The sequence below is a fragment of the Molossus molossus genome, unplaced genomic scaffold, assembly GCF_014108415.1.
Source record: "Molossus molossus isolate mMolMol1 unplaced genomic scaffold, mMolMol1.p scaffold_m16_p_14, whole genome shotgun sequence".
In the NCBI taxonomy this organism is placed as follows: domain Eukaryota; kingdom Metazoa; phylum Chordata; class Mammalia; order Chiroptera; family Molossidae; genus Molossus; species Molossus molossus.
In genome coordinates this window covers 71,625,094-71,645,641 of record NW_023425349.1, presented here as the reverse complement: position 1 = coordinate 71,645,641, position 20,548 = coordinate 71,625,094, and the positions used below count along the sequence as shown (strand labels likewise).

The 20,548-nt window shown below is 37.2% G+C and overlaps 1 protein-coding gene across 1 annotated transcript in view; it reads right to left on the bottom strand.

Moving 5' to 3' along the window:
- FOCAD (focadhesin) overlaps positions 1-20,548 on the bottom strand; it is a 300,263-nt gene that overhangs the window by 213,542 nt on the left and 66,173 nt on the right. The window contains 3 exon segments of the mRNA XM_036260660.1: positions 6,271-6,437; positions 9,912-10,147; positions 15,582-15,683. Of these exon segments, the coding sequence (XP_036116553.1) occupies positions 6,271-6,437; positions 9,912-10,147; positions 15,582-15,683 (505 nt within the window).

Genomic DNA, 20,548 nt, shown 5'->3' with positions numbered 1-20,548 from the left:
TATTATAAGTAATCTAGAGATGATTTAAGGTATAAAGGAAGATGTGCATAGACTATATGCAAAATTAACACTATTTTATATAAGAAACTTGAGCATCGCAAATATGGTGTTCATAAAGGTTCTGGAACCAATCCTCCAAGGATACCAAGGGATGACTACATACAAAATCATCTATAGTAAGCCTGCTCTACTAAAGGAAGAATTTGTGAATGCTGGGGTAGTCATATATACATTCTAAATCTTATAATATCTGGCCAAAAAGCAATAGGCTAAAACATAAAGTAATTTAGCTGGCCAGTGTGGCTCAGTGGATTGAGCATAGGCCCCAGGACTGAGAGGTCCTGGTTCAATATTTTGTCAGGGCACATGCTTGGGTTGTGGGTTCAATCCCCAGTGCAGGGAGTGCAGGAGCCAGCCAATCAATGTTTCTCTCTCACATCAATGTTTCTATCTCTCTTTCTCTAAAAAATAAATAAATAAATAAAAACATATTTAAAAAAATAAATATATCAAATAATTAAGAGGAATAACTAACCCCTTACCACAAAAGATTTGTAAGCCTTCAAAAGAGCAAATCTTTGCAAGCCACTGAAAACTACTTAAAATCCTTAATTTAAGTCTATTTCATTTCTGAAAAGTAGCTCAGTTGTCTACTTACCTAATACAGACATGATTCATCTATATAACTTGCATAATGAATTACATTAAACACATTTTAATAAATCATATTATTACAATAAAAGAAATATTAGTGCCTAGGGAGGCAGAAGTTATTTTTAAATTATAGTAATTTATTAAGCACATTTAAGTGCAGCAAAGCAATAACCATAGAAACGTTAAATCATTAATTTCACTGAGTATATGAACGAAATGAAAAAGAGAAAGGATACATACATTAAGTTCCAATAAATAAGATGCCAGTTACATAAGATGTTATATGAGAATTATAAACACAGAAAATATTAATGTATTATAGAACTAAAGAAAAGTCCACCACATTTTGCTAAAATTACTTCACTCTGAAAATTTACAGAAGTGCCAACAAAGCAGAAATACCTATAAATCATGAGGACAGGCAAGAAGAAAAAAAAAGGCTATGTGAAGGTAGAGCCACGTTAAAGAAACCCTTGAGAGAAAACAACTTAGTTTGAGCAACACAGAAGTTATTATCTTGGGAGATATTATCAACCCTGGCACAAATTAATAAATATATAATTATAAATCTGGATTATACTATTTAAAAAGTGAATATAATCAAACTGCAAAATCTCTAAAGTGCTTGTTTATGGACTTTAAAAAAGAAACAGCTAAAGAGGAAAATTATTTTGTGAATTTCTTGAATGGAATACATTCTCATTTGTGTCTTTGCAACTTATATATGTTCACTATTTTCAAATACAGTTGACAACAATGAAGCAACTGTTATCTATTTGAGGATAATAAATGCATTTTGAAACAAATATGTCTACAACATACACCATCACACTATTACTTGCCATTATCTTTTCCTTAATTTCATTCCAAATTCTGCAGGTCCATAAAACACAAAAAGAAAACCTGCAAGGGAATTTAAATTTCAAATTTACCAGCAACCAAGAGAATTGAAGACAAAAGTACTACTATACCCTAGTGCTGTCACTGGAAAGCCTTTTCCACACAAGCTGACACTGAAAGGGTCAGGAGGTAGCATTTCAGGGTTCTGGTTAGTCTAGAAGCATTTTAAGTGGCTGGAGCTTCGAGGTATGCAGGCATCAACAAGATTAGTCTGTTTAGTGTAGAGGGTGAAAGGAAAAGAGCTGGAGATGCCAGACACCAGAAATAAGAAAGTCATTGTGGAGGATTAAAGTAAATAATCTTAAATTGCATTCACATCTGAGCAGTTACAAGTTTTTTGTTTGATTGATTTTTAATGGACACCAAGGAACGGTACCATTTTGTGAGATCTTATCATAAAAGCTGTGGTGGACATCGTGTGTGCCACTTCAAATACTGAGCCACTGAGGTAGTTACTCTTGCGTCCTGCCTCAGATCAGTGTGGGATGCAGAAGCACAGAAAGTGACAGCCCCACAAAACAAAGCTGGGCAACCAGGCAATAGAAGCCAAAGGACAAATACCTTCCCCTTTATTCTGGATCCTTCAGGAGGGGTCTGAGACATTTCATAGGGCTTCTCAGAATATTCTGTGGGATGGAGCAGCCAACTGCTTGTCTTTGATAGTATTTGAATTGCCTCTCCCATGGTCAATATTTCACTCTTCTGGTCCCTCTCCCGCCTGCTTCCTGTGATCACACTTGCAAATGAACTTACTGCATCACCCTCTGCTCTGTCCAAGCCAGGGTCTGGGTCTGCTTTTGCCTGTAGCAAAACAGGGTCTATATTCACAGCCTGCCTAGAAAAGGGAGTCAAATATTTTTTTAAAAAGGGGAAAGTGCCTTTATATGTGGCCACAAAGGTCACAGGAATGTTAGTGACAGCAAACCCTTGGAGTCTTTGGAGAACCACCTATGTACCACGCACAAATAGACCTAGGGATATTGCTATGAACAAGACAGTAGGGGAAAAGGCAGGGTGTGTATGAGTGTGTGTGTGTATGTGTATGAGTGTGTGTGTGTATGTGTGTGTGTGTGTGTGTGTTAAGTAAAAACAAAGTGTAACAAAGGCTACATCAGAGCTATGTGTAGCACGCACAATGAGATGGCAGCCTGGTTCACACTACCTCCCAGGGCCACATCTTTGCGCCTACTCTGTCCTCTGGTCAGAGCTGATTGATACAAGCCAGGCCAAGGAGACAACAGGAGCTTGATCAGATTCAGTATTTGTTTTGTTTTTTTTGTTTCCAAAACTAGAGGGACTTGTGTGTTCTTTCATCAAGAAGCACATCATATGTGTTGCTCTTCTCTTTATTATGTTAGCAGCTGTTGATGCTCAATGCCTAGTTTCATTAATTCATTAGGAGTTAGAGAAACATGTCAAGTGCATCATGAAGATACAATCAGCAGAATTCACAATGCAGAAATCTCTACAGCTCACATAAGCCAGGTTTTTCAATACATTCAGGGTGGGGCAAAAGTAGGTTTACAGTTGTTTGTACAGAAAATAATACAGCCCCAGCCGGTTTGGCTCAGTGGTTAGAGCATCAGCCAGCAGTCCAGAGAGACCTGTGTTTGGTTCTCAGTAAGGGCATGTACCTGGATTGCAGGTTGCAGTTTGTCCCCAGCCCTGGTTGGGTCGTTCGGGTGGCAATCACTTGATGTGTCCCTTTCACATTGATGATATTTCTCTCTCTCCTCCTCTGTCTCCCTCCTGCTCTATCTGAACAAAAAATGAAAAAATGTCCTCAGGTGAGGATTAAAAAAAATAATACAATTGCTATTAACAGTATAAGAATAAATTCTGTTTTGTGTACTCACAATTGTAAATCCACTTTTGCCCCACCCTGTATACTTCAAGGGGGGAAAAGTGAGGGAGGTAATGTAAGGGGACCACCTTCAGTATAAAAGAAACCTAAAAATCATGCATACCAAAACTAGGCTTGTGGGAAACCTGTGGCTCAATCTGTGCAATGCCTACTAGGGTGTTTGCCTTATATGTGGGGAAAAAAGATAAATCACCTGAGGGTCTAGTTTAAAATGCAGGTGCTGAAGTCCCACTCAGCCCTGCCAGTTCAGTATCTCTAGGGGTGGGCCCCATGCATTTGCATTTTAATAAACTCTGCCTAGTGATTGTTATGCACACTAGCTAGAACCATTCCCCTGGTAGGTATGCTTAATAAATTTATGCTAAATGTGTATATGGGGAAGAACAGATATACAATAAGATGGTCAGAGAATAATAGTAAAAAAGACTAAACTCTATAAAATTATAATTGATAGTTATGTCCACGATTCAAATGAATCTAGTACAAGCACAAAGGAACAATATGAGGTACATTTAAAACATATAACTCTTGGTAATTTAGCTATATAATATTTTCTATAGTACATTTATTTATAAAATAGTATCCGTCTATATTTTTCTATATATTCTCTATATATTACCTATTATATATCTAATAGGTATAACTATATAGAGATATAATCATATAGATATGTAATATAGATATAATTATATATCTGAAGGGGTTTTATACATAGTTTTATGTTATATATGTTTATATAATATATAGTAGTATTATATAATATGACAAATATATTACTATATATTATTAATGCATATTACTATTATTCAAAATAGATAATATATACAATATTATATATTAACATAAATATATTAATAAATAATAGTATATAAAATAGTATTATCTCTAGAGTTCCAGCATATGTGAAACTATTCTAACCACAAGACTGACAAACTAACAAATGAATTACTTGAGCCTTCATCAGCTCCCTCCTCTCAGCAAAACACATTCCCTCTCTCCATTTCCTCACCTGCCCTTCACTCCCTTAATCCAATTTGGTTCCTACCACCATCACTCCACTGAAACCACTTCCTTTGATGTGAACAATAAATTCTAACTGTTCCATCATAAAAGTCCTTACTTTCCATCTCTTACTTTAAATCCTCTCTCCATAACAGTGTTGACTATTCCCCTTTTAAAGATATTTCTTCCCTAGATTTTCATGTCATCTGTCTCTTTTGCTTGTCAGAGAGTCTTCTAGCCATACTTTTCCAGACTCCTCTTTATCAGTACACTCCAAATATCCACCTGCAGTTCCAACGCAAGCCCTGCCATGCAATACTATAGTTAAAACTCTCACTCCAAAGTAAATGTCTACAAATCTAGAACTTTAGCTTAGGCTTCTATCCTGAATTGTAAAACTATACAACCAACTATTTATGATTCATACATACCTTAAACCAAGCATATCTCAAACCAAATTTATTGTTTTCCCATCTAATATCAGCTACCATTTCTCAAAGTGAATGACACTATCCAGCTGTCAGAAACAGAAAGCTAAAACTCTACTAAGGACGCTCTCCTTGACGATCTAATCAACTATAAAACCCTACTGATTTCACCTCCTATATTTTTCTTTTTTCATTTTCATTTCCCTAATTAGACCCTTGCTATAAACCAAACTCTGTCCTTCTAACCCAAAATCCACATGCTGAAGTCACACCTGCAAATGCAACTGTTTCAGAGTAAAGAAGCAATTAAAGGTAAGTGAGATGTAAGGTTAGGGGCCTATTCCAATAGGATTAATGTCCTTATAAGAAGAAAAAACAGAGAGGGAGCAAAGTGAAGGGGGTCAATGGGGGAGGGTGGAAGGAGGGGTATCTATAAAACTTTCAACAATGAAGATAAATCAAAAGGGAAAACAACAGAGAGCTCACTCTTGCTCTCTTTACCATGTGAGGACACAGCAAGACAGCAGCTGTCCACAACAAGTCAGGGAGATACTTCCTTGCAAGAAATCAAATCAGCCAACACCCTGATCTTGGACTTCTTAATCTCTGAAACTGTAAGAAAAAGTTCTGTGGTTTAACCACCCAGTCTGTGACCTTTAGTTAAGGCAGCCCTAGCAGTCTGACACCCTTCCTCACTGCCCTGTAAGGGTTGCCCTGCTCAAAACCCTCCTCCCCTCTATGATCAGAATGATCTTCCACACACAAACTATCAGGGCACATCTCTGCTAAAAGGTCTTCAATAGCCTGCTATTATCTAGAAGATAAAATGCAAACTCAAGTCTGGGCCTTAATCTTTCTGACAATACTCAATGCAGTCTTGTTTTCCCAGCAGGCCATGGCTGCCTGCACTCTCTGGTTTCTCTGTCTGGGCACATGCTGCTCCTGTAGCTGGAATACCTTACTGACCTCTGGTGTGGGACCAGCCAACTCCTAGTCAGGCTTCTCAAATCAAAACTCATGCCCTACTTTTCTTAATTATACTCTTTACATATATAAAAACATGTACCTTATTGTATTACAATCTTGTATTTCAGGTCTGTAAGTCCCTTGAGGTCATAAATGTATTTTTCCATCTATGTATTCTATAGGGTCTTGCATATAATAAATGGTCACTACCTGTGTTCTACATGAAGAAAAAAAAAAAAGTCAGAGTGGCAAATCCTTAACTGATGCTTTAAAGAGTATTTAGTGATTTATTTTTATAATAAATGAGAGCAGTAGTTGTGCATTAGTAGTATGATCTAATTGTATTAGAGCAACAACCTTTGATATGATAAAGTCAAAGTGTATACCCACCCAGCTCCTTTAGAAAAGACCCACGTAAGTGATAACTAGCACATTAAAACTTTTTACTATCCTTACTTTCTTCAGAAGTTCAACACTGTTCTCCAAAAGGTGAATTAAAGATGAGCATTTCCTGGTTATCTTTAAGCTGACTTCAGAAACACACAGCAGTTCAAGGGTCAGCTGAATTTTTCAGAAAACAGGATGACATGAAAGGCTTAAATAAACTTCCTCAATAGACAGCACTTTTTTGTCTATATCAAATCTTTTATCCGTTTATAGAAGTCATAATATGATATTGCAATAATATACAAACCAAAGGATAATTTTAAGCTACACAAGAAACGTTAACCATACAATATTTTTCTCTAAACCTATAAAGCCTTAAGGAGATAAAGAAATGTTCAGAACTCAAATGTGATTAAACTGTACCACTCTGCCTTTTCCTTCTGTTGCTAAATGAAGTAATTGTCATTGCATGTATTACTGCTGTCTGGCACCAATTGTTTTTATTTATTTTCCTAACTTCTCTGAGTGCAGATTTCCTAAGACAAATTACATACATGATAGTGCCAACATCTTGAAGAAAATTGAAATTGGTTTTGAGTTCTCCAATTGAACTCTCCTTTCTACAGTTGCAACATAATTACCTGGTAGTAAAGGGTTAGCATGTGATTTTGATGTTCTTTTAAGTCCTTCATCTGCAAGGTATTTGCTTAGAAAACCTTAACTGAGAGCATCATTTCCATACTCAGCAGGTGTGAGGAAAAACCATATTCAAATGGTAGGTTATCTTCTCAACAGACTAATGTATTAGGTAGGAAAGACTTGAATGCTACTGAAAAAATTCAATTCAATTCAAACCCAGCTGTTCTGGTCACAATTCTGGAGTCAGTACTAAGGATATGGTCCTGCTAGCAGACACACTGGCATATCCCAGAGATTACAAACAATGAACTGTCTGATTCAACCAAGAGTCCATGTCTATTAAAGTCATCAAGGGGAAAGCCTACAGTTGACCAGCTGTACCTTTCACCAATGGATGCAACCATAATAACCCCAAGTGACTCTAACTTATACACACAGAGAAAAATTCATTCCTAGCAAACAAGAGATACAAAGACATTATAAGATCAAGGGGGAGGAGATAGCAGAAAATACCAAGTTATAGAAAATAAATGTGAACAATTCAGTCAATTATTTTGCTCTTTTGCAAATATACAGAAAACAAATGTGAGCAGTTCAGTCAATTATGTTGCTCTTTTGCAAATATACAGTGGGAGAGGCAAAAGGCCACTAAGAAAAGAAAGAGATTTAAAATAAAGAAAGCCACCCACTGGTGTGGCTCAGTGGTTGAGCATCAACCCATGCACCAAGAGGTTGCTGGTCCAATTCCCAGTCAGGGCACATGCCCAGGTTGTGGGCCTGACCCCCAGTGGAGTGCATGCAGGAGGCAGCCAATCAATGTTCTCTCTCACGGATGTTTCTAACTCTCTTCCTCTCCCTTCTTCTCTCTTTAAAATCAATAAAAAATTTTTTTAAATAAAATGAAGTAAAGCCTCATGTTTATTTGACATTTCCTTGAGTTCATTTTTTGTGCATACTTGAAATTTTTCATCATAAAAAAATGTTTTTGAAAGACAACCTCAGCAAATTAGCATTAAAGGCTCTCTAATCTTTATCATTACCAATATTCTTAACAAGAACAATTTTGAAGTAATGTTCTATCTTTATGTGGAAATAGATCATGTGCAATAGATAACATGTATGATGACAACAGTCACAGTTAAAAAGAAAGAAATACTGGGGCCAAAGTCAATAGTAAAGCTTAACATAGGTCCAAATAATATAACTGAAGGGCCAATGGCACAAGAATAGAAAATAGGAGTTCTATTGACCATCAACTGATCATAGGTCATTTAGTGGCAAATCTATTTCTAACCAAATTTATTTTTTTTTTAAATTAATGTGATTCAAATGCTCAGAATGGATCAGTACTGTATTCAGCTCTAAGAAGAACCTTTTTTAGGAACACAATCTGAGCACCAATAATCTAGAGAATTTCTGCCAAAGGTCAGCAAAAAGTCTAGAAACCATTTCCCATGGAAAGTAAAGAAATTGATGAAGTAAAGAAAGGAGGGAGGGAGGGAAGAGAAGGAAGGATCAAAAGAAAGAAAAGGAAGGCAGAGAGAAAAACGACACAAGATAGAATGCAGATGGGCTTTTTAAAAGCTCGTTTTGTTCTAAGAAGAATTTTGACTACTGAGTAGAGTCTGCGAAAAATGGAGATCAATTAAAAGTGCTTGCTGAGAAGAAAGAAAGAGAACAGAATAGAGAAGAAAAGAAGAAATGATTGCCTTGCAAATAGCATGCTTCCTATCACTAAAATATTTTATTTGTCATGGGATGGTTGCCTTTTAAAGAGTATAAGAAACACTGTTATCAGTGGGAAAATGGATTACATTGCTGCTAAGATCCTTCCAAATGCTCAGATTCTTCATTCTAATAAAGACAGTATGTTAAGGGATTAAAGGTATTGATGTCACTAGTTCCATTTGTTTCAAATGGTGTATCCCTTTTTGTCTAACCTATCGCAACTATATTAACAAGCCGCATACTCCCAGAAATATTCCACAGAGCTCACTTAGAATAAGTATTTAGGCTTGTCAATAAAGGTTCATGAAGATGAGAACAAATATCTGCCCAAGAGCAGAGAGCACAGGGTTATGCAAGCAAGGTGTGACATTTGTTAAGTGTACCCTAGTTCAAGATGTTCTCCCAACACTCTGCTTTATTGCCCACACAAAACAAAAGCTTTGGAAAAACCACAGGAGAATTCATTTTAATTCACTGTTCTCTGCCTTAATTATAGGAAAGCCAATTTATGAGTCACAAGGGAAAGATTCATTCTACTCATTCCTTGCTAACACAAACCTAAAACAGGTAATCTGTGATGCCAAATGATCACTTTGAATGATCACTCCCTCCATCAGCTAAGGAGCATGGTGCTCAGATTCTAGGCCAAGGACAAACCTTGAAGATGGGATGGAATGGCCTGATAAATGAATCACTACATTAAAATCACAACACACTGGTAACTGGAGTTTTTGATTGTTTTTAAAATCTGCAGCTATAGAGACATTAGCTCAAATTTATTTCTCCCCTGAACTCCCTAGGCATTTTACCCATACTTCTGTTAAACATCTTTCATCCATCTACTTTGAATTATGAAAGTTTATATACTTGGTTTAACTCCCTTACTAAACTGTGGGCTTCTCAAAAGCAGGATCCATCAGGGCCTCTGCACATGTTGTAGGGGGACATGTGGAAACAGAAACCAAGCCAGCACTCAGCTGGTCAAGCTCTATCTGCCCTGAGATACACCTTTCTCTAATTTGCACAGAGAAGAGGTCTTTTTATTTTTTTTCTTATAACTCTCTCAGTGTCTTGCACAAGGAGAAATTCAATTCAAGATTCTTTTTCCTGAGAAGCTTTTCTTAAAGGAAAGTTTCATTCCTACTACTCCTAGAATGGATTATGCTGATTTACATAACTGTGAATTTGGTTAACATTATGTACATTAATGTTAAATCTCAATCTGGTTCCTTCATCATTTCCAAAAGCCTGCAGGCATTTCTGGAGCCTGGATTGTATCTGAGTTTGCCAGGTCATGGAGGTTCTACTTTACGTGTGACAAGACAATCAATCACTGTCGATGCTGTCTTAGGGGAGGAGGATGGAAGGCCTTACCTGCAAACATGGAACCATGTCACAACACAACTGAAGTATCTGTTGTTCCAATACCAATGGCTGTTCTTTGTCACATGGAACCCAGGGTTGAAGTAAGACTTTTAGCAGGGCTAGTCAAAGTTTAGCATATTCTTGTAACTGGGATGGTCTGCAATATAGATGGCATAGAAATGGTGTCATTATTTTGATGCAGGAAACTTCTGACCTGCAAATCAGGTAACACAGAAGCCAGTCACTGAGTTAAACAGTTTTGAGTGTCAAATATCAACTAATAGTTCATGACCTATCATCAACTATGTTAACATCAAATGCAATTTCTTTTCATGGTTCTTCTATTCCACAATGACCTGCCTAGACCCTTGCCAAACAGTTTTTTTGTGTATTGGAGAAAATGACTCAACACCTGGAGAACATAAGCCTGATGGCCAGTAACAGAGTTTCTACCTGTACACTAGAACAGCCCCTATGTCTCCCATTAGAGCAGCTCCTATGTCCCCAGGATCAGTTATTGATGAACATCAGAATCATCTGAGAACCTTTTTAGAGTTACAGATGTCAGGACACATTTTCCAGGAATATAATACATGCATGTAATTTTGGAAAAACTCTATACATGAGGTTCTATATAAAATAAAGCCATACAGACAACCCAAGAAGATTATAACAATTAATATTTACTTTTCAACTTGTTCACATAGTGTGCAAATAACTCCACTTTACGCCTTTAAAGTCATTTGATTCTCACTACAACCCTATAAAATAAACAATGTTATATTCCAATCATGCAGAAACTGAGGCAGAGAGAGGTGAAGTAATCTGCCAAGTCCCTCTAATAAGCTCTTCTTACTCAAAGGAGGAAGACCTTACCCATCTTTCATATCTTTAGATTTCAATGTATCCCAATAACTCCAAGTTCAAAGTCACTAAAATGCCAAATGACCTTTCAAATATAAAAATTCCATCATGTCATTAACTACCTTGAAAGAGTTTAGCCTTAAGATAAAATATTTAGCCTAATTCACAAACCTGCATAACTTGGCCACAGCTTATCTTTTCAGCCTCCCTTGCTGTTCTTTTCCATTCTCCACCGAACACCAAACCTTCTGATCTCCCATCGAGTCATCCAGGCTTCTTTCTCATTTGCAGTCCCCTCCATCTGTAATACTTTCCCTTTCTCCCTTTCCTGCTCCTTCCTCTGCCTCATTTCTATCATCTTTCAGTTCTCTCCTTTAAATGAACTTGCTGAGGACCTTCCCTGATGCCTAACCTAAATCAGGGCCTTATAAGGTGCTTCCACAGGACCATGACTGCATCATTGTTATGTATTTAACATCTCTATCCCTTGCAAGACTATAAGCCAAATGAGGGCATGGACTGTGTATTTCTGTTTACTTCTGTTTTACCAATAATTGTACACAGTAAAACTTCAATCAGATGCTCAATCAATCATTAAATTAACTGATCATTTACACTAAATCAGAGTAGTTTTAAAATTAGCAGGTACCAATTAAATATAATAATTTTATTCTAATGTTTTTCTTATTTACATAAGAAATTATTAGGTAAGATAAAAAGATAAAGCAGGAATTATCTGTTCTTAAGAAGCATAGACTCTGGGGGTGGGGTATAAAAGGGGCCTAATATATGGTGACAGAAGATAATTTGACTGGGCGGTGGTCACACAGTGCAACATACATACAGATCTTGTATCATAGAAATCTATGAAACCTTTAAAATCTACACCTGAAACCTTTATGATCCTATTAACCAATGTAACCCCAAAACATTTAATGAAGATGAAGAAAGAAAAACAAAACAAAAAACAAAACCATAGACTCTAACAGGGGCAATAAAGTACAATGCTGCCTGGAAGAAACAGTATTTGAATTATGACCGACAATATAATTTTATAATATATACTTTCCACAGAAATATGTTTTCAAAACATCAACATTAATAAAAATTACAAAACTGGTAAGATTTAATTAATTTATTTATTCATTTATTCACTTAGCAAGATGTACTGACTACCTATAGTGAGCTATTCACTCTTCTGGATATGTGCTAGAAACAAAAATAGATTAAAGCTTGCTCTGATGGAGCTCACAGTCTAGATATTTTTTTGTTCTCAAGAACACAAATATTTACACAATTTACAAAAAACACAAAACAAGGACTTTTTTTTTTTAGTTCATATTATTATTGAAACACATATCTTGATCAAACCATGCACTGTAGTTAACTAAAAACAGCTTCATAGATCAAGCAAGGATGATGTACTATGAATTAGACTACAAAGCACAGGTTTCCAGAAAAGAGATTTAAGAAATATTGCTTCCCAATCTCTCTCTAAGAAATTTTCTTCCCAAAAGAAAAAATACTGTCCAGGTGTCAAGAATATCCACAAATAGCTTATCAGTTTTCTCCCACTTTGAGCTGCTAAAGGTGAAACGCAAGGTTCATATACAGAAATATATCTTCGAGACTCTGTTATTATTTGACATCAGGAGCATAATGTTGAACTTTCTTGAAGACAATATACCATTATGCTATTTAAAACTCTCATTGGCTTAATTTGCCCCAATTTTAGATATTGCATTTCCAATGTGGTATCTAATGAATAACTATCACTTCAGTATGTATGAGATTGATAGGGCTTAAGAAGAAAAATAAAATAATAAAACATATCCTGAAATCCACAAATGATTAAGAATGTTTAAAAATGTAACCAGTTTGCATATATCTACATATACATCTTTCACATTTCTGTTTACCGCTGAAGGAGAAGTGGCAGAAAAAGATCTGGAATGTACGTCAAAACTGAGGCTTTCGGACCAACTCCGCCATTCATTAGCGATGTGACCTTGAGCGAGTCATTTAATGTTGCTCTCCTTAGGTCCCTCATCTGAAAAAATGTGTTAGACTAGATCACCTTAAAATAACCAGGTGTAAAGACCATGACATTACTATCAATTTATGCTATTCTCAGTTCCATGAAGGTGAAGTTTTAACATCACAAGGCCATCTATAAATGAATGCAGAATTTAATGATAAAATAATGTCCCTGCCCTGACTGGGTAGCTCAGCTGGTTGGAGTGCTGTCCTGTCCACCAAAAGGTGTTGGGTTTGATTCATGGTCAGTAATTACTAACACAGAAAGAGCTAGACACATAGCTTCACAACATTTTGCTCCCTTCCCATAGTTGTAAATCACTATTTATATTATTAAATTATCCACTTTCTTTCTAAACAGAAAGTTAAAACTACTAAGTTAACTTACTCTAAAATTAAACCTCAGGAAACTAATAGTCTGCTGAGAAATGCAACCAGCATTACAATTTCATCCTGCAAAGAATAATCTCAGTGGAAAAGTAGAAATGAGGCAATTGAACTCGTTGTTTGCAAATATAATTTAGAACCTCCAAAAAGCTCTGGATAGCATACCCTAACACCTGAAAATTTAAATGAAAGGAATAAGTCAACAGAAGCTTATCAGAAAATATAATAAAGCCTATTAATATTTTTTCCTTATAAATATCATTAGAATACTGCTTTCAAATTCCGACATAATACTCCTTAGAAGTGAAAATAACCAAAAGCTAAGTTAATTACTTGTTGATTAAAGCACTAAAAAATAGAGATCTTCTTAACAAGTTTAATGACAACTTTGGCAAGTCAGCAGCAACATCTTTTAAAAAGTATCCCCATCTGTTTAATAAGAGAGAAGTTTCATTAAACAAATGTGTTTATTATACATTTGTTTTTGGTTTCTGACATAGTTGAACAAAGACTTACTTAATAAATATTAGTCTTACCTTTGAAAATGCAATCCTAGAGAGAAGAAAGGATGATGATTTTATTTTGAGCGGTTCGTTCAAAGGCCGCATGGATTTTTCTGACTGGCAAATGATTCTATATCTCTTTAAAATGTCCTACAGCAGTATATCCTGCCTAGAAACTCCATCTAAAATTGAATTTATGGACTCAAATGGTATTCTAAGAAACTGTATCTATAGGACACTATAAGAACTTCAAAAGCAAAAAAACATGAATATAGTTGGTGTGGTGAATGTAACTTAGGCATTGGATTGATTACCTTGGACAATGATATCCTATCAAGACCTCGCATGATGGTCCTAAGTATCTATTACATATCAGGAGGCACTCTACAACCTGCTGCCCGGGCCTCACCAATCTGTGGGCCTCATGTGTATAAATCCAACATTTATTGAGCACCTAGAAATATGCCAAGTATTATTAATACAAAGAATAATAAGATGTTCTTACTCTTGCTCTCAGGAAGGTTTCACAGTTAATAGAGGAGAGTAATTATAGGACAATGTGGTAAGTATAATAACGTTAGAAATCACAAGTGAAATTATGGAGCATATAAAAGAGATACCTAACCCAGCCATTAGTAAGCAACAACTTCCTAGGAGAGAGAAGGTCTAAACTACGACTTGAAATAGAGAAATGAGGAAAGGGTCGGGGCAAGATGTGAGGGAGTGAGGTGGGTGCTAGGAAACAAAAGCACAGAGGCAAGGGAACAGCCCTGCTCCACCGGTGGAAGTCGGTGTATTGCTGAATACATAATTCATCAATGTGAGATGAAGATAAGAGAAGACAAAATTGGTAAAACAGGTAGAAACTATATCATACACAGAGCCTAGCATAATATACAAATTTTATCCTGTAGCCTGGGGATTTTACAAGTATTTCAGAAACCAAACTTTTTTTCAATAGAAAGCTCCCATCAGATGGCAACATGTAAGTTCTATAAAAATAGACCTGAAGGGGGTTGGGGAGAGTGTTCCTGTACTTAGCCCATGCATTGCAAGTGCGGTTTGAAAAACACAATTGTCGTGATTTAAACCAAGAAGTGATGCAATAAGATCTACTCTCTTGTTTTATCACCCTGATGGGTGTGTAGAGGATAGATTTGAGCAATATGAAATTAGATGTAGAGATGTCAGTTAGGAACAGGTAGCAAAAGCCAGGAGATGGTGACCTACGCTGGTGGCATGGCGGTAAAGATGGAAGAAAGGGGGTGCCTTTGAGATCACCAAGAGGCCTTGGTGAAGCTGAACTAACGGCACATATGGTTGCTATCTGGTCCCAGCTGGCACTATCACTTGCTCCCAATTGGCAGGTTTCTAACAGGGAGAGTTTCACTCACTAATCAATGTCCAGGGGGGAAAAGCTGTCTTCAAAATGTATTGTGTACGGAGTATCAAGGCTTTATGCCCTGTTTTATATTATTGCTAAGAACAACTAATTGATTTATGTTATTTTGCTTTATATTAACTGTTTAACACAACTAATAAAATGATTTATCATTAAAAAAATTTTTAAATAAACATATTGCATAGTAGTTTACTGAATATTTCTAATCAACTTTCCTAACTAACCAATGCTTAACTTCTTTAATAATAGCTTTTCTCATATTTAATAGTTGAACAAGCAAATCTGGTAGGTTTTTATACCCTTACCCTTAAAAAGAAAATATAAGACTATATATGCTTGAAGACATTTCTTTTCCGGAGAAAACACTGTAGTCAAAGCAGCTTAAAAAGGAAAAGCCAAGCTCTAAAATTAGCATATACCATTCCTTCGCCCTCACTTATTTAATTTCACATTACCTTTCAGGGCACTGCAGGAAAAATGCTGTCAGCTGCTGCAAAAGTACTGGCCAGCAATCAGGTCTGTGTTCAAGCACAGTGATCAAAGGCTGAGGATGATGTCTGAAAAACACAGAAAGTCACATTGGAAACTGTCATTTCAGGACTACACATTCTCAATAGTCAAATATAGCAGCAAAAAAGAAAGAAACAAAGAAACAAAGCCAATGCCATTCTAGAGACTTTCTGCAGAATTCATACTTGTCCCAAAACTACTATTCGCTACATTTGTTGCACAGTTGGTTCATTAGCACTGACATTTTTTTCCTTTAAGCTGCTTTGCAGAAAAGAGAATGAACCCCAAGGCTTAGAGACCCCAATCTGAGAACGGACTCTGCTCTGTGACCAACCAAGCTCCTGAATCCAGCGGCTGTCTTGTCTCCATCTCTGATGCTTTCATTCCTGGTGCTACCCTCCTGCTACTCTCTGTCAAACCTGGAAGGTTCCATTTCCTCTAACATTTCCCCAACCTGCAAGTACCATCTCTTCTCTGTTCCCACGTACCCCACCATTCTTCTCAGTGTACGGCTCGGGGTTCCCCCACCATATTTAAGAAGAGGAAAGAGAAAATATTTCTCCCATCTCAAACAACAAACTATATAAACTGAAAATGCTTGAAATTTCTCTTGAATGGGGATGGATCTTTTTATGTGGGGTATGTCCATTAAGATACCTAAAAACACTATATAAAACATAAGATCTGAAATCTGAAGTAATCTTAAAGAAGAAAAAGAGAAGGAAAAAAACACAAATGCGTTACTTTAAATAGTTTAAAAAGTCTACTAGAAACTGTAAATTAATTAGATCCTTAAACTATGAAGCACTATACAATGTTTTTAGTTATTATGGATGTAAATACTCATTATAAATTAGAAAATACAGAAGCATCTATCTTTTTAACATAGAAGGAATCAAACATATAATGCTATTCTTTCACCTTAATTTTTAACCCAACAATATATCACCAGTAATGATTTAACACCAAAAAAAAGCAGACTAGTACATCAAAATGATTTTTTTGTTAAGTGTGATCACCTTACCAGCAATATTAGCATCACCTGGGAACTTGTTAGAAATGTAAATAAATCCTCAGGCTCCATCCCAGACCTAGTAGCCCTCCAGACAGTTCTGCTACATTGCCATAAAGCAGTGGTTCTTAACTCTGGCTGCAGATTAGAGTCATCTGCGGAGCTCTTTAAAAAATACCAGTGTCGGGACTGAAAAAATGGCGGCGGAGTGAACGGAGCTACACAGACCGTCTCCCAGAACCAAACTGGAATTACAACTATAACACAGACAAATCGACGGGAAAAACCAACAGGAAAGCAGCTTGCGAGGACCATACAACGAGGGACACTGACTCCATCCCGGTAGGCTTGCGAAGGCGCGAGACGGGGCTGGGAGCGCACGGTCGGCAGCTCGACAGCGGCCTTAGCTATAAGCGGCACCCGCGGGTTACACTCCCAGGCGGCCCCACAGCGCAGCCGGGACTGAGGCTAAAACAGCCACAGCCACTCACCTTGGGCTCCGGCAGAGGGAGGGCAGACTGGACTGGAACTGTGTCGGGACACTCGGGGTTTGGAGGGCTCTCGGAGCTTTAGCTGAGTGCAGCCACTCAGGACGGTGGCCACATTGCTTCTTCCCAGGGCTCTGAGAGAGGCAGCAGCCCCTCCCTCGGAGATCCAACCCCACCCTGTGGGCCATTGAAGTGTTAATTGAGGCTCACTAAGGACCAGCATCTGCCCCACCCTCGTGAAAGCCCCTTGGCTGAGCACCAGAGGGAGTTTTTCAATCAACTGACAACCCAAAACTCATCAATTAACCTAGACTGCTAGCTTCCAGGCAAAAAGCTAGAGGATAACAGTACGTTTCCTGGGCTGGCAACTTTAACCAGGAAAGTAAGACCTGACAGTGGTGATCAACGCGGGTCCTCCCTCGCTCATCTAAACACAGGAGAGGGAGCCACAAACAGCAGAACACCAACACCCACAGGGAGAACTTGACAGGCTCCAAAGCCCAGAGTGATAGCTAAAATGGTGAAACACAGAAACAGAAGCCAAATGAAAGAGCAAACCACCTCCACCGAAGATGAGATCAATGTGGAGCAATTAGGCATGTTAACAGAGCTAGAATTCAGAGCCATGATCTTGAGGAAGCTGAACAGCATGAGTAAGGACATAGAGACACTGAAAATAAGCCAAATGGAAATTAAAAACCAACAAGAAGAGATAAAAAATGACATATCCGAAATGAAAAACACATTGGAAGGTTTAAAAAGCAGAGTAGGGGAAGCTGAGGACCGGATCAGCGAATTAGAAGACAGGGTAGAAAAAATCAACCAATCAGAAAAACAAAAGGAAAAAACTATTAAAAAACAGGAAGACAGCTTAAGAGAACTATGGGACAACTGGAAACGTAATAATATTCGCATCATAGGAGTCCCCGAAGAAGAAGAAAAGGAGCAAGGGATAGAGAATATATTCAAAAAAATAGTGAGAGAAAACTTCCCTAATTTGGTGGAGGAAGAAGGCATTCAAGTTCAAGAAGCACAGAGAGTCCCAAGTAAGAAGAACCCAAACAGGCCCACACCAAGACACATAGTAATTAAAATGCCACAAATTAAAGACAAAGAGAGAATCCTAAAAGCAGCAAGAGATAAGCAACAGGTTACCTACAAAGGGAACCCCATAAGGCTCTCAGCTGACTTCTCACAAGAAACACTACAGGCCAGAAGGGAATGGCATGAAGTAATCAAAGTCATGAAAAACAAGAATCTGAATCCAAGACTACTCTACCCAGCAAGGCTATCATTCAAAATAGAAGATCAAATAAAGAGCTTCCCAGACAAAAAAAAGCTAAGGGAATACATTAGCACCAAACCAGCACTGCAAGAAATGTTAAAAGGACTGCTGTAATTAGCAGTAGAAATGGGAACAAAAATAGAACCACACTAAACAAAAATGGCAATAAATAAGTACATATCAATAATCACCTTAAACGTAAATGGACTGAATGCTCCCATAAAGAGACACAGAGTAGCTGATTGGATAAGAAAGCATGACTCATCTATATGTTGTTTACAAGAGACCCATCTCTCAACAAAAGACTCACATAGGTTGAAAGTGAAGGGATGGAAAAAAATTTTCCAAGCAAATGGAAAGCAAAAAAAAGCTGGGGTAGCAATTCTCATATCTGATAAAATAGATTTCAAAATGAAGACCATAACTAGAGACAAAGACGGCCACTACATAATATTGAAAGGATCTATCCAACAGGAAGATATAACCTTGATAAACATATATGCACCCAATATAGGAGCACCAAAATATATTAAAAATCTTCTGGAGGACTTCCAAGGAGAAATCGACAACAATACAATCATAGCTGGGGACTTCAACACCCCGTTGACAGCACTGGATAGATCCTCTAGGCAAAAAATTAGCAAGGAAACAGAGACTCTAAATGAAGCACTAGACCAAATGGATTTAATAGATATCTACAGAGAATTACACCCCAAAACTACAGAATACACATTCTTCTCAAGTGCACATGGGACATTCTCAAAGATAGACCACATGATAGGACACAAACTAAATCTCTACAAGTTCAAGAAGATTGAAATCATATCAAGCATCTTCTCAGATCACAATGGCATGAAACTAGAAATCAACTGCAACAAGAACATGCAAAGACATTTCAACACATGGAGGCTAAATAGCATGTTATTAAACAATGAATGGGTCACCGAGGAGATCAAGGAAGAAATCAAAAACTTCCTGGAAACCAATGAAAATGAACACACAACAACACAAAATCTATGGGATGCAGCGAAAGCAGTTCTGAGAGGGAAGTTCATAGCACTACAGGCCTACCTCAAAAAACAAGAAAAATTTCTAATTGACTGTCTAACCTCACAACTTAAAGAATTAGAAAGCAAACAAAAAGAAAACCCCAGAGCAAGTAGAAGGAAGGAAATAGTAAAGATCAGAGCAGAAATAAATGACATAGAGACCAAAAAAACAATTCAAAGGATCAATGAAACAAAGAGCTGGTTTTTCGAAAAGATAAACAAGATTGATGGACCCTTAGCTAGACTCACCAAGAAACAAAGAGAGAGAACCCAAATACACAAAATCAGAAATGAAAGAGGAGAAGTAACAACCAACACCACGGAAATACAAAAGATCGTTAACAACTACTATGAACAACTATATGGCAACAAATTCGACAATCTCAGCGAAATGGACAAATTTCTAGAAACACACAGTCTCCCAAAACTATTCCCGGAAGAGATAGAAAACTTGAACAGACCAATAACAACTAAGGAAATTGAAGAGGTAATCAAGACTCTCCCAGCAAACAAAAGCCCAGGCCCAGATGGTTTCACGGGGGAGTTTTACCGAACATTCAAAAAAGAACTAACACCCATTCTCCTCAAACTATTTCAAAAAATTCAAGAAGAAGGAAGACTTCCAAACACGTTCTATGAGGCCAGCATAATTCTAATTCCAAAACCAGAAAAAGACACTACGAAGAAAGAAAACTACAGGCCAATATCCCTGATGAACATAGATGCCAAAATCCTGAACAAAATACTAGCAAATCGGATCCAGAAATACATCAAAAAAATTATTCACCATGACCAAGTGGGATTCATCCCAGGGATGCAAGGCTGGTACAATATTCGCAAATCAATAAACATGATACACCACATAAACAAAATGAAGAACAAAAACCACATGATCATATCAATAGATGCTGAAAAAGCATTCGACAAAATCCAGCATCCATTTCTGATAAAAACGCTCAGCAATGTAGGAATAGAGGGATCATATCTCGACATAATAAAGGCCATATATGAAAGACCTACAGCCAACATCATACTCAATGGACAGAAACTAAAAACATTTCCATTAAGAACAGGAACA